A 13,881-nucleotide genomic window follows, 5' to 3' on the forward strand; every position below is an offset into this window, starting at 1 on the left:
TTGGACTTAATAACAACAAGTGCTATAAAGGAGTGTCGTCACTGGCGTGGGTTGGGTTAGTGGTAGTAGTGTTGAACGGCACCTCGCTGTGGCGGGGATTTTGAAGAGGAGATATCTAAATAGTGCGAGACCTCTGGTTGTGAATTATCACGCCCCAGTATTTTATACCGACACCTTATATAGGTGAGCGAGCTGGGTTCAACCTGGCATTCCTATGCTTTTTTTCTCTGGTAATATATAGCAGTTATATTCCTTAGAAATAGTGCTCTAGGAGTATTTCACTGCGCGGCACAGGTCGGAGCCCAGAAAAGGCATTTTGAGTCTATAGCTCCTAATCAAACAAACTACTGTTGTGATTTTTTAAATGCCAACAGTAAGGTAGAAAGACAACTTTCTTTAAGATAATTCTTAATGTAAAACTTTTATCTTTTCCATTAGTATATAAAAATTTAAAAACAGGATTTGATGTGAAAAAAAATAATTTTATCACTACTGGTCAAAAATTACATTAGAGTAATCCTTTTAAATAAATTTCATATCACTTGTGTAAAAATAACATTGCTTAACAATAGACAAAAACAAGGACAAAGGAGTGAAACAGCTATTGCAGTATACAGCACATAAATGAAGCAGTTACTAAATAACATGAAAAAAAATCCAAGAGGGATAACAAAAATTGTTTTAAATAAGGTAAACCTACATAATCTGGAATATTTTAACAATTGGCTTAAGAATATATAATAAACACCAATAGAATATACAATTAACACTGGTAATATTTCATAAGTCATTACAAAAAAATAAAATTAAGGGTTTTGCAATACACATGTAGCCTAAATACATATACATAAGAGGAAGACAAATAAGTAGAACAATGTAGATTTAGACAAAGAAAGTATGTGGATCTTGTTTGATGTGAAACTACAAAAATAAAAGTCTGCGGATAGTTTTTGATATTGTGAGGCAATGTGAAACATTTAAAATTAAAGGGGAAAAAGCAAAGCTGCAAGTGGCAATATGAACCTAGAAAAGCACATTATAAAATTAAGAGATACAAAATGTAGTAAGAATATATGGTATACAACACAAGTTATTCAGAGCCATAGGAGAACCATATGTTAGAATAGACAGGCAGAAGAAATAGTGGGTTGGTGTAAAAGTGGGAGTGATGTGAGAATTCAGAGAAAAGACAGTAGATGTAGGTAAAAGAGTTTGAATAATAAAATATGCGCTGTGCTTGGAATATTATCAGCATTACCATACACCTCTGCCTGGTACTAGATTTGACGTGTACCAATTTATCACAATTACCAGAATACGACAAAAGGAGAGAAGTCAATCTTGATCCAGAAGTAACTACTTCACACAGGAAGCCAGAATCAGCAAATCGTCAAGATACATCATCAGACATATCCATCATAAATGCACCGTAGCTGCTAACAGAGTGAACACCTATGAAGCAGTACACCTACAACAGATTTGAACTGTTACATCGTATTTTAGAAGAAGAAGCAGAGGTACTTCCGAGAGGATTGATGGAATGTGTACCTGAAAGTAAGAATCCTTAAGATGTATAGAAAGCTTGAAGTCTCCTCCTCAAATACACTGAAAGCTAGAAGTTTCCTTTTCTGTTTGAAGTCGGTTCTGATTTTAGCATTTCCATCCTGAACTTCATTTGAACAAACAGGTTGAGAGGTGAGTGGTCATAGATCCATCTCTTATTATTATTATTATTATTATTATTATTATTATTATTATTATTATTATTATTATTTCCTAAGCTACAGCCCTAGTTGGAAAAGCACAATGCTATAAGCCCAGGGGCGCCAAGGAAAATACCCCAGCGAGGAGAGGAAAAAAGGAAAAAAATATTTCAAGAGTAACAACATTTAAATAAATATCTTCTATATAAACTGTAAAAACTTAAAAAACAAGAGGAAGAGAAATACGATAGAATAGTGGGCTCGAATGTACCCTCAAGCAAGAGAACTCTAACTCAAGATGGTGGAAGACCATGGTACAGAGGCTATGGCACAACCCAAGACTACAAAACAATGATTTGATTTTGGAGTGGCCTTCTCCTAGAAGAGCTGCTTACCATAGCTAAAAGTCTCTCTTCTACCTTACCAAGAGGAAAGTGGCCACTGAACAATTACAGTGCAGTAACCCCTTGAGTGAAGAAGAATTGTTTGGTAATCTGTTTTGTCAGGTGTATGAGGACCGAGGAGAATATATAAAGAATAGGCCAGAGTATTATATGTGCGTGTGTAGGCAAAGAGAAAATGAACCATACTTAGAGAGAAAAATCCAATGTAGTACTGTAGCCAGTCAAAAGAACTAATAACACTCTAGTGGTAGTATCTCAACGGGTGGCTGGTGCCCTGGCCAACCTACTACCCACCTAGACCCCAGTCAACTTCTCAAGCAGGAAGAATCTAATATAGAAGCCCCTGGAAGCTTTTATAACACAATTTTGAGCACATTCTTCTCCAAAATTCCTTCCACTTCTGCCCGCTAAGCCAGCACCTTCGATGATGCTGGAGGATCGTTAGTTAACACTTTAGGTCAATGAGATAGGGGAGAGGCAACAGCCAGAAAAGGTAACCAGGACCTACCCCATTGGACTTTCTTACTTCTCCAAAGTTCATTGACTGTGCAAAGTGTGTCACTGAACCTAACCATTGGTCAAGCCATGAGACAGCTTGGAGAGCGGACATGACCGTTGACTCGGGAAACTGAGGACAACAAGCATTCTGACTTTTCTCTCTCAGGAGTCCCCTAACAGTGGGCACACTGACAGGTCAACTAGAAGAGGTGATGAAGTAGCAGACTCTGTCATATAAAACTTTCTCTGCCTTGATAGTGCTGGGGGTAGAATGTTATTTGACCAACTAGGAGTGAGAGTGTTCTCAGATCCACAGATCTGATTACCAATTGGAATCACGGCCAAAGTAGCAAGATTCAACTAAGGCAGCTCAAAAGAAGGCCTTAACCCTTGACGGGCACCTTAGTGTTGATCAATGACCTTAGTCCTACCTGAAACCTGTGCCAAGGTTGCCAACCCAGGTCATTGTACTTATGAATGAGTGGAAGTAGATCAAAATGCAACACTCCGAGTACCCATAAGGGTAGAGCATGCAACAGGCTGCTCCGTTGATCTACTGCCTTCCCATGAATAAGAGCATTCTGACCCTAGGGACAGAACCAGCTTGTACACATACCATGGCAGCTATCAACAGGGAGAGAAAGATCTTGGCATTGATTAAAGCAGAGACAGGAGAAATATCAAGTATTATTTCTGTTAAAGGCAGTAAGGGGGGATCGTCGGCCCTGTGCAGGTGTGCACACGGTACCAGCCTCTCAACCATCAGCTCGTGGCTGTTGGATATGCGCTTGCCTTAAGTGTCACCCTCTCAACACGAAATACTGTAATCCTCCATCCAGATTATAAAAAGTGATGGAAGGCTCCCAAGCTCTTCCAATATAAGAGGTCTTACTCTTTTGTTCCACGTGGCTGCTGGACCAGCCAAGTGTACTAAACATGGCAAGGGACAACGGTCCCAGCCACATTCAACAGCCTGGGAGGTATTAGCACAGGGCCAGACACCTGCCAGAAATAGAGGCGGTGTTCTCAAATTTCTTTTTCTCGAGACAATTAACCTTCCTAGACATTTTATTATGAGTGCCAGAATTTGAAACAGAAGAGGAAAAGAAGTGCAGTAAACTAGATTTTTCCTCTTAGCAACTTCTCCTCCAGGCTCTGAAAGCGGTGAAGTCGAGGTCTGAGCAACCATCAATAACAAAGCTTTGGCTCAGTCAGGACCTATAACACTGATAAACACTATCGCAGAGGAAGCAGCCACTTATTAGCGTTTGCACTACAGAACCTGGTGCTGAAGTCACGGGCACAGTAAAGAAGGGAGGAGCAGGGTGATAGGCACAGGGGCAACACACACTGGTCTTACCAGCCCCAGAGTCTTACATCCAACATTTGGGTTATGCATCTCCATAACTAGTGCTGGAGCCTTTTTTTCTTTGCTTCCTTGGCGTGGAAGCAAGCATGTTCACAGAAGCACAAGCCTTGACAGTCTTTGGCCTTTAGAAAGGCTGCGGGGATCACCACTGGGGTTACTAACACTGCTGGCATTGATATCACTTCTGAATCACTGGTATCACCAGTGGGGAGACTGGCACGTAGAGAAAAGCAGCCTTAGCTACCTACTCCCTCGAAAGGCATCTAGGGCCTCCCTGCAAGGTCTAAGAAAGGCTTCCAGCCACTTGTTGTCAGTGCTTTCCAAGGATGAGCTTCCAGAACATCTTCGAGTATGGGGATCACCTCACACTCCACCAACCCTGAAAAAATTTATAGCTCAGAGTTCTCCTTGCTCCTGAAGCATACTCCCCTGGCAAGCCAGGAGGTACAGTAATACCAAGGGCCTTTTGTGAACATAAAACTCCATGAGGAGCTTCAAGTGCTAATCAGTTTCTGGCATGTCAAGGGCTAAAACTTCTTATTCCTCAAAGAGTACAACCGAGTAATGGAAGGCCAAAATCTACGATACACTCGGTAAAAAGGGATAATTGCATACAATCATGCTACAAATCCAGAGTGAATGGATCTAATGTTGGTATAGTCATAAACTGATTCAATGTCTACTTGCTTCATTCCATTATTAACACAAAGTCAATATTAACCATTTGAAAAATAAAAATGAGAAAAATATTAAACAAATGCCTAAACCTCATACTATTCCTTGTGTGACGGCACTTGAAGTTTAAAGCTTGGACTAAAAAAGAAAACCATTATAGAAAGAAAGACACTACTGTAATCATTCCAGCCATTTATTGATAACTTTAATCATTCATCCCTTATCATTACCTCATGACTATTTCATTCAGGTTAAAATTACCAGTTCTGTATATAAATCTAAATTAAACTCTTGTACAAGATGTAAAATGTTAGGAAATTCCTAAATCTTACAATTCTAATAACTACGATTTCTGCCACATGTCTATGATAAGCAATATTTTTGCTACCTTTTCAAAGATGAAAACAATGAAGTATTTTGCGATGTTTATATATGACAGGGCTTTTCAGCTGTGATAGCTACTACTAAAATAATAGTGGATATGCAAATATGTGCAATGCTGTGCTATAATTTTTAATAGAAAAACTGATTTCTTGAAGTACTGTAAGTGTATAAAGGGATTTTGCTCTACAATATTGTACATAAACTACATAAACTTAAAAAAACAAGCACAATAGACAAACAAAAAGCGGTGCAAAACTCACAGAAACTGTTGATACCTAAGTGAATCCTCATCTTTGTACCAGTCATTATCAAAACCAGACATCCAGATGGGGTTACTACCCTCAACACTGTGAATGTTTGTGTTAGGAACTGTTGTTGATCTATTCAGACCATTGTCATGAGTACCTGAAAAGCAACTCAAGTTAAAAATCATAAAATATGAGAAATATTTTTCTAAATATTTTAATGAAAAACAGCATTTGACAAGCATATGATTTAATATTTCTTATAATAAATCCACTTGCAATAATCACAAGCAGTAGTTGTTAAGATTTGAAATTTACAAGGCAATAAGCTTTTACCTACTGTATTTTGATAAAGTAATAATGACTGTAATATTCTATAAGTAATTTACTGATACTGTATTAAATGAATGATTACATTTGTAACTTATAATACTGATTTCAGTTTGAAAGAAGTTAAACTATCACCTGTCCCAAGTCAATCTTTGCATGTTTTATGTTGGCTTTGTTCACTTTATCTCTTTCTGCTTAAAACTGTATAAAACTAGATGTCCTTGTACCTTTTTTGAAAAATAAAAAAAAATCATTGAAAATTGTCTTCCTCTTTCTTTGTTCTTTCCAATTCTGTCAAAAATGTCACTTGTCTTTTCAATCTCCACTGATGTATCTTGCCTTAATTACTATATTTTAAAACTAATGCACACATACTTAGCTTAACTGAAATTAACTTTTACTAAAATGGATGTCTTTTAATGAAAAATTCTGGGCGTGACTATTTTATGAAGATGATTAGTACCGGTAAGTGCTCCCACTGGAAAGAACTGGTAATCATTCCTTTAATTCTTATGTGGTAAATCTATTTGAAAAAAGATGAGTGTTTTTGCTCTGCATATTTTAAAGTTTCTAAAGAGTTAATTATAAGGTTTGTATGAAAAATTTTCTGTTCCTAGTTTAATTCTTTGCATTTGTATGTATGATTCTAAAATAAATAATTAATTATTCTATTTATTCTAGAAGAAAGAAATATTTAAATCTTCCATTTTTTGAGTAACCAAATTATTTCTAATTGTTAATTTACTTTTCTTAAATCTTATTCCCTTCCTACTCTGCTTTTTCTTGAGGCTTATGCTAAATGTCAATGTTAATTTCTGAAACTAACCAGAAGTGAATTTATTATTTAGAAGGGAGTTAATGCTACCAAGATAAATGTTATTCTAAACTAATGTTCATTTTCATTTCCTAATTTCTTAAGAAAATGTATAATCATTTCATTAATATTTTTTAGCCTTCAGATCATAAAAGCTAGCACTGTACAGACCACCTTTATATCAATAAAAACCAAAAATTTCCCAGGCCTGAATAGCTAATCGATGGTTCAAAACATGCAGGAGAAGCATACAGATATCAGTCGTTTAACAACTGACCGATAGTTGTCATGAAAAGTCCTTATTTCTGGGCTCAAGCCATGTCGTCCAGATGGAAGGTTCCTAATAGTAGCTTCCAAGGGATATATGAACTACAGTGATATTCCCAGAGAATTTACCTTTAGGTCTCCATTATTCTAACTCCTGGCACAAATATCCTTAAATTTTCTCTTAAGGATATCGCATAAATCAGGGGATGTATATCTTGATACGACACATAGCGGTCTTCACCCCAAATAGCGTTTTTGCTTCGAGGGGGAAGAGTTGCAATTTTGGAAGGGGAGCCGTTATCAAGGTTACCCTATTTCCCATGCAACTATTGAGTATCAAGATGGCACCATATTCAAGATGGTGGTCATTCCTAATTTTGTAGCGAATTCCCCTGGTGGTGTTCCCTGTTGATCTAACTTTTTCGATCGATTCTGCGAGGATTATTATGCAATCTCCAGCTTCTTTCGCCTCTGGAAAGTTGAGTGTTGATTCTTTACAATGTATATATTTTAAATCCTGTTTCACAGTGAAATTAGAGTAATTTATTGTGCTTAGGAGCTAGGCCGGTTACCGAAGGGGCCATGGGCGCTGTCGTTCGTTAGGCATGTGTTATTTAGTTAGTAGAACGACTTCCCGGTTGAAATAGCATTAATTAATTATGAAAGCTATTTAGGCATAATTATACTTGTAAAGAAGTGTAGAAATCACGAAAGCTGACACGTGATGAATATAAAATGTATTATAGCCACGAAAGGAAAAATGAAAAGACTTGATTGAGTTAGTACTTTCATCCATTCAGGACATTATCAAATTCAACAATGAGAATACATATACAAAGACATCGTATTTATACAGGAGAAGGGGATCCAACAGCTGTCAGTTTCTTAATAATTCCAGAGAAGTCAGATTTTAGATAAAAGGATAATACTGGATTAACGGAAAACAAACCTGGGGCTTAGATTCAAATTTCTACCTTGAGTACAGGAGATTAAAAATGATTCAACAATATTCCTTTGGAAATAGTCATTTACATGGATTACTTTTCCGCCTTTGACCAACCAATTCTGTGACTTGACTAGATCTAACCAGTGGGAGGCCAAGGCTCATCTTGGAAAAAGAGGGTTGCTTTTGTTAAAGCAAAAGGACCAAAACAAATTTCAATAAACTTCTGTCTGTCCTTTATCCACCTTTATAATCAAGGTCTGGCAGCTAACACGATAACTACGTGTAAGTCAGCCTTGACTAGACCTCTTTTATATACCTTTCAAGTGGATCTGACGAGTGAAATCTTTAATAAGATCCCGAAGGCACGCGCTAGGCTTAGGCCTGCAGCTCCTCCGAAGCCCAGCTCATGGTCTTTGGACAAGGTCCTACATTATGCCTCATCTGTGAACAATGAAGATTATTCTCTCAAGGATCTAACCCAGAAGGTTATTTTCATGTTCGCTATAGCCTCAGGGGCTAGAATTAGTGAAATAGTAGCCCTATCAAGAAATGAGGGCCACATTCAGTTCACAGAAATGGGAGAACTGAATCTCTTTAATGATCCAACCTTTCTCGCCAAGAACGAGCTACCCACTAAAAGATGGGGTCCCTGGGGAATCTGCCCTCTGAAGGAACATGTCTCTCTATGTCCAGTAGTGTCTCCAAAGGTCTATCTTCGTAGAACTTCAGACTTCAGGGGAGGACAGCTCTTCAAAGGAGAAACCTTAGGATCAAACTTATCCCTAAAACAACTGAGGGCGAAGCTCACCTACTTCATTCGCAGAGCAGATCCTGACAGTACACCCGCAGGTCATGATCCGAGGAAAATTGCTTCATCACTGAACTTTTTTCAGTATATGGACTTTGAGTACCTTCACTCATATACTGGATGGAAATCATCCAGAGTGTTCTACAAACACTACGCTAAGCAAGTCCATGAACTGAAGCATTATGTGGTGGCGGCAGGTAGTGTATTAAAACCTGTCGTCTACTACTGCGATGAACAGTTAATTGATTGGGGCTATCAATTAGGGTGAAAAGGCATTGACACTTCCGGTGTGATACCTTTTAAGTGAGTGTCACCATGGTGACACTAAGTCTGTTCAAAATCTCAGGTGAGGAATTGTACAGATAACACTTGTGCCGTGTGTACGTAGTACATAGTGTTGATAATATACAACATTTACAGAATTTACGTACACAGTGTTGATAGTATACAACATTTACAGAATCTATAAGGGAAAAATTTATTAAAATTTTTCAAATTTAGAATGGCACTCATCATTTCTTCCCTTTCAGGGAAGGAAAAATATTTTCTGTATATTGCATGTATAATTCCTTTAACCCTTTTACCCCCAGGCTATTTGGAAATTTCCAACCCTTAACCCCCAAGGGGTTATTTTTTTCCCAGCACATTTTGTAGTATATTTTTTTTAAATTGCTCTAACAGCCTTAATTTTTGTCATAGAGAAGTCAGGTTGGTCTCATTCTTTTGGAAAATGCCTGAATTTTCTCAAAAAATTATCAAAAATTTGAAAAAAAAAATTTTTATAGCATTTTTTTGCGAGGACGTACCGGTACGTCCATGGGGGTAAAGGGATGGCTTTTGTGAAACGTACCAGTACGTCCTTTGGGGGTAAAAGGGTTAACATGTTATATTCGTTTCACTCGTTATTCCATTTAGTCATTTATTCAAAATAAATGTCTATTAGAATGTGATTGCGTCCTTTCTCGCCCTACAATTTGCACATTATAGATGCCAGAGTTCTTTTACTTACTTATTTAAGTAAACCTCATATCATTGTATGCTTACAAATATTGGATATAGTTGACACTGATATTGTTTTGACAATATATACAAACCGTGGGACCGTTTGTATATCTGGTGGATACTTATGTTTGTTCATACAATATATGCTAACCTTGAGGCCCCTTTTCTACTGTCTAGTATGACTCTTCCCTGTAGGGCCAGGAAGCACTAACATTGTCTATGATTAGTGGTAATGACGAATAACGGTAACATCATTTGTCTCAATGATCCAGATGACCATAGAAAAATTGTCCCAAGGTTAAGGCATCGATGAAAATCCACAGATACAGTACTTTCTAGTAATTCTCTGGTAAATTTCCATCAGGACGACATGGCTTGAGCCAAAAAAAAACTGATTTTGAGAGAAGCGAAAAATCTATTTTTAGGTGAGATAGCCATGTCGTCCTGTTGGACCCACCCTCCTTTTCTATAGAAAAGGCCTTCGCAGAATCCCTCCCGAAACTACTATATCTGTAGCACGATGCTCAATGCTACAAGGAATGACCGCCATCTTGAATATGGCGCCATCTTGATACTCAATAGTAGTATGGGAAATAGGGTAACCTTGATATTAGCTCCCCTTCCAAAATTGCCACTCTTCCCCCTCCAAGCGAAAACGCTATTCGGGGTGAAGATAGCTATGTGTCGTATCAAGATATACGTCCCCTGATTTATGCGATATCCTTCAGAGAATGTTAAGGATATTTGCGCCAGGAGTTAGAATTCTGGAGACCTAAAGGTAAATTCTCGGGGAATATCACTGTACTTCATATATCCCTTGGAAGCTACTATTAGGAACCTTCCATCAGGACAACATGGCTATCTCACCCAAAAATAGATTTTTCGCTTCGCTCAAAATCCGTTTTATACACAACCTGGGGTTGCCAGGGATCAGGTGTATTTTTAACCTAATTTTTTGAAATTATTTTTCAATTTATTCACTCCAGTAGATTAATTTTGCATCTTCACTATAGTAATTGTACTTTCAATATTTACTTGATGGACTTACAGTCATCTGCATCTAAATTGTTCATTACTTTTATACTAGTTATCTTATATATAAGTGTAATGCTTTTTATGAACCTTGGTGCTGCTTCTTTTAAAGGGGTAACATCAACATTCCAAGCTTCCGGAGACATCAGGTTAGTATAAAAAATAAATTCTATTAACATTAAGTTTCAACAATAGAATTTATTTCTACTAACCGGAAGCTGGAATGTTGATGTTACCCTTTAAAATGTTCCTAGTTAAGTACAGTAATGGGAGTTCCCATCATCGAACAAATAACAAGCTGCAAATGCCTAATCACTCTTCAGTCTCTATCGATGCATTAATGAACAATAGACTGTAAATGGACCACATCTCCCTCCCTTTAATCTAATTATACAAGGGTTACCTATTCTGTACTATAGAAAGCTTATACAATTCTGCCGACTTGCTTTGCCCTTTGATATTCTTATAGTTTTCTTTTATAATTCACAAAATATTTAAAAGTATATATCAATGGAAAATAAATTAATTCAGCTATACAATAAAAAAATTACAAATCTTAGTACAGTATTAGTATTTTTTATGCTAAGAGGAGTTGAGTAAGACCTCCTAAAACAGGCCCTAAAACTTGGGTAGGGTGAAAAAAATATACAGTATTTGTGTGGAGAAAAGTTTGAAATTAAAAATGGAGTAATTACTCAAAAGTGTCACTATTTGTGAATTCTATATTTTCTGGACACTTTTGAGTAATTACTCCATTTTTAATTTAGTATATATCTTGAATATATATCAAAAGTATGCTGACATCACAAACTTCTGTTTGGTTGACTCTGTTGACGATGTCAGTTCCAGGTCGTTTAGTGAGGAAACCAGGCTAGTTTTTTTTACAATTCTATAGTTTTTTATAATTTCAACTTATTTCCCATGTGGCAAATTGTTTTGAATTATGATAAAGTGATAGAGAAAAACAATAGCTTTGCATAATTAGGCAGTATATGGAGAGCGTGGTCTTGTAATAAAATACTGTAAAATTAGTTTAATCGTTCCAATTCCAACCCTCACCAAAATATTTAGCACACAAGCCTCAAGCCCTCTTTGGGTAGATTTTACTCAACTCATCTTAACAAAAATATAATCAGAGGTAGGACTTTTAAAACATTTTAAATCTTATAGCTGAATAAATTTCCTTTCCTTTGATATATATTTTTACATATTTTATATAAATTTCTCATATGCATAAATAAGAGAAAAAAAAACCTCCAATGGTACTCATGACATTAAAATATATAATTCATTATTTGAAAACATTTTCATAATACATAATTTATTACGTGAATGAAAAGAATATACTACTTACATTCTCCAAATGCAGTTGCAGTTGCTGCCTTCAATTGCCTTGAGTATCGTGCCCTCTGAGAGAGGCAAAGTGCTACAGTGAGTACTAGCAGTAGAGTGAGGAACACAATGACTCCAACTAGCCACAGGAAGAGGAGATTGTCTTCAGCTACACCAGCAGTTACAAGCTCTGCACGCTGAGTGTCCAACACATTTAGTTCCTGAGATACCAGTAGGGAAGATGTTAGTGAAGCAGGTTAGTTGTCTCTAAGCCCTAATATCTTTGATACCCCCATACTGCTACTATGGCTTAGTTTTCAAACTACATAGAAACATTTAAAAAGAGAAAATTCAAGAATTTGCTCAGATGCATGGGTATTCATACAACAGAGCTGTGAAGGCAAAAATCAAGGAATATCTCAAAAAGCAAAGAAAATGTGATCAGGGATAAAATGGACTTTAAAATTCCATAGGCAAGTCTTGACTAAATTATAATTAGAGTTAAAGCAAATTTAAAGGTCTTATTTCAAAAGTAAATCATTGAATGCAAAAACCTAAACAATTGAATAATGTTTTTTTATAGAATTTGTGCAATTTTTATGTACAGTATACTGTAGGTATTAGTAAAACAATACAGTACATAATTCTTTACTGTAATCCATTTTAGATTTCAGAGATAGAACCTAGAGAAAGCTAAATAATTGTGTCATTTTACACTGTACTGTACATTAGGAATATACTTGAAAAATGTCACAAGGTCCATTTTTGTCTCATGTATGTCAGGATAAGATTGTTCATTGTATGTCAATGTTTTCAAAACTGCATTCAAAGACCAATACAATGCAGTTTCTGATTTGAAATTTCATCATGTCAGCCTTATAAGCCAACCATACCACAGGAATGACACCCAAAGCTGCAAAATATTTACAGAAAGCTATGTCTATTTTCAAGAGGGCTTTAAAAGCAAATAGTATAAAGATTTTAGATTTTTTGTGTAAACAGTTTTCACTCTACTTCATGCAAAGAAAAAAAATTAAAAAACTCATCTTGGTGTAGACACAAATTCTTACATTACAGTACTGTATTTGAGTTTGTAGTAAGTGAAGAAAAGGGAAGTTAAAAGTTCAAGAATTTTTCTGTTTAAAATTTTCATAATGCCAATCAACAGAAAAGAAAAATCAAATGCATAAAATTATACTCATTATTGCATAATAACCATCTGCACTAATAAACACTACAATCCTTGGATAAGTTATAAATACAAGCACTGTAAATACAGCAAAATATTTTGAAGTGCAAATGGGAAAAAAAAACCATTCCTGACAATACAGAACAATATCCATACTGTAAAAAAAAAAAGAATTTTAAGAAGAATGCAGAGCTGCCTGTTAAGAGTAAGTTATAGTAAGCACCCTCCACCGCAGATATTATTACAGTAAATTGTACTGTATATAACAATCGTTAAAAATTTCATGCTACATAATTGAAGAATAATTCAATGTAAATAAAAAGTTGTGTATTGGCATTTCACCGTATTCCAGATATCAATTAATAAGGCAAAAAAATATATAACCAATATATCATTCAAAATAAAATAAAAATGGCTCTCACCTTAAACAAATGATCCAAATATTCCACATTTTTATCAATCATTGCTAAAACTTCTTTAACTTCCAACACAGAATTATCGTCACGGTTGACTAGATGAAGATAAAGGTCAGTTTTGGTTTTGTCTACAGTGCCATCGTGATTTTCATGTACTCGAAAATCATCCACATTTACAATGGCTCCTGTTACATTTCCTAGGTAATCTCGGAAGTATTCCACTTGTTCACGTACCTGAAAATAACGCCCACCATAAAGTAAAAAAAAGAAAAATCTGGATGATTCAGCCTACAATTCTTTTATTGGAACTCTCTAAAAATTGTTTAGGAAAACAAACTTTTACCAGTACATTGTAAGTCTTGTTTCATATTCATATTTCATTTAGCATTACGAACACAGGGGGAGAGTGTTTGCCAAGGTTTATATATCAAGGAGCTGACCATGAAAGATGTATGGACTTCCTTAAG

The 13,881-nt window shown here is 36.0% G+C and overlaps 1 protein-coding gene across 6 annotated transcripts in view; it reads right to left on the reverse strand.

Annotated features, from left to right (window-relative positions):
* Nucleotides 1-13,881, reverse strand: part of Cad88C (cadherin-88C) — a 372,106-nt gene that overhangs the window by 41,626 nt on the left and 316,599 nt on the right. For 3 of the 6 annotated variants that reach the window (XR_011039408.1, XM_068346029.1, XM_068346031.1), the window contains exons 31-33: nucleotides 13,421-13,648; nucleotides 11,832-12,030; nucleotides 5,294-5,438 (exon numbers count right to left, since the gene is read on the reverse strand). Coding sequence is in view for 4 of the 6 variants with exons in the window: in XM_068346029.1 (XP_068202130.1) it covers nucleotides 5,294-5,438; nucleotides 11,832-12,030; nucleotides 13,421-13,648 (572 nt within the window). In the remaining 2 variants the exon portion in view is untranslated. The remainder of the gene's footprint in view (nucleotides 1-5,293; nucleotides 5,439-11,831; nucleotides 12,031-13,420; nucleotides 13,649-13,881) is intronic. The other 3 variants (XR_011039409.1, XM_068346032.1, XM_068346033.1) reach the window with 2 other exon arrangements.

This window comes from Palaemon carinicauda, chromosome 22 (assembly GCF_036898095.1).
Source record: "Palaemon carinicauda isolate YSFRI2023 chromosome 22, ASM3689809v2, whole genome shotgun sequence".
Taxonomy (NCBI): domain Eukaryota; kingdom Metazoa; phylum Arthropoda; class Malacostraca; order Decapoda; family Palaemonidae; genus Palaemon; species Palaemon carinicauda.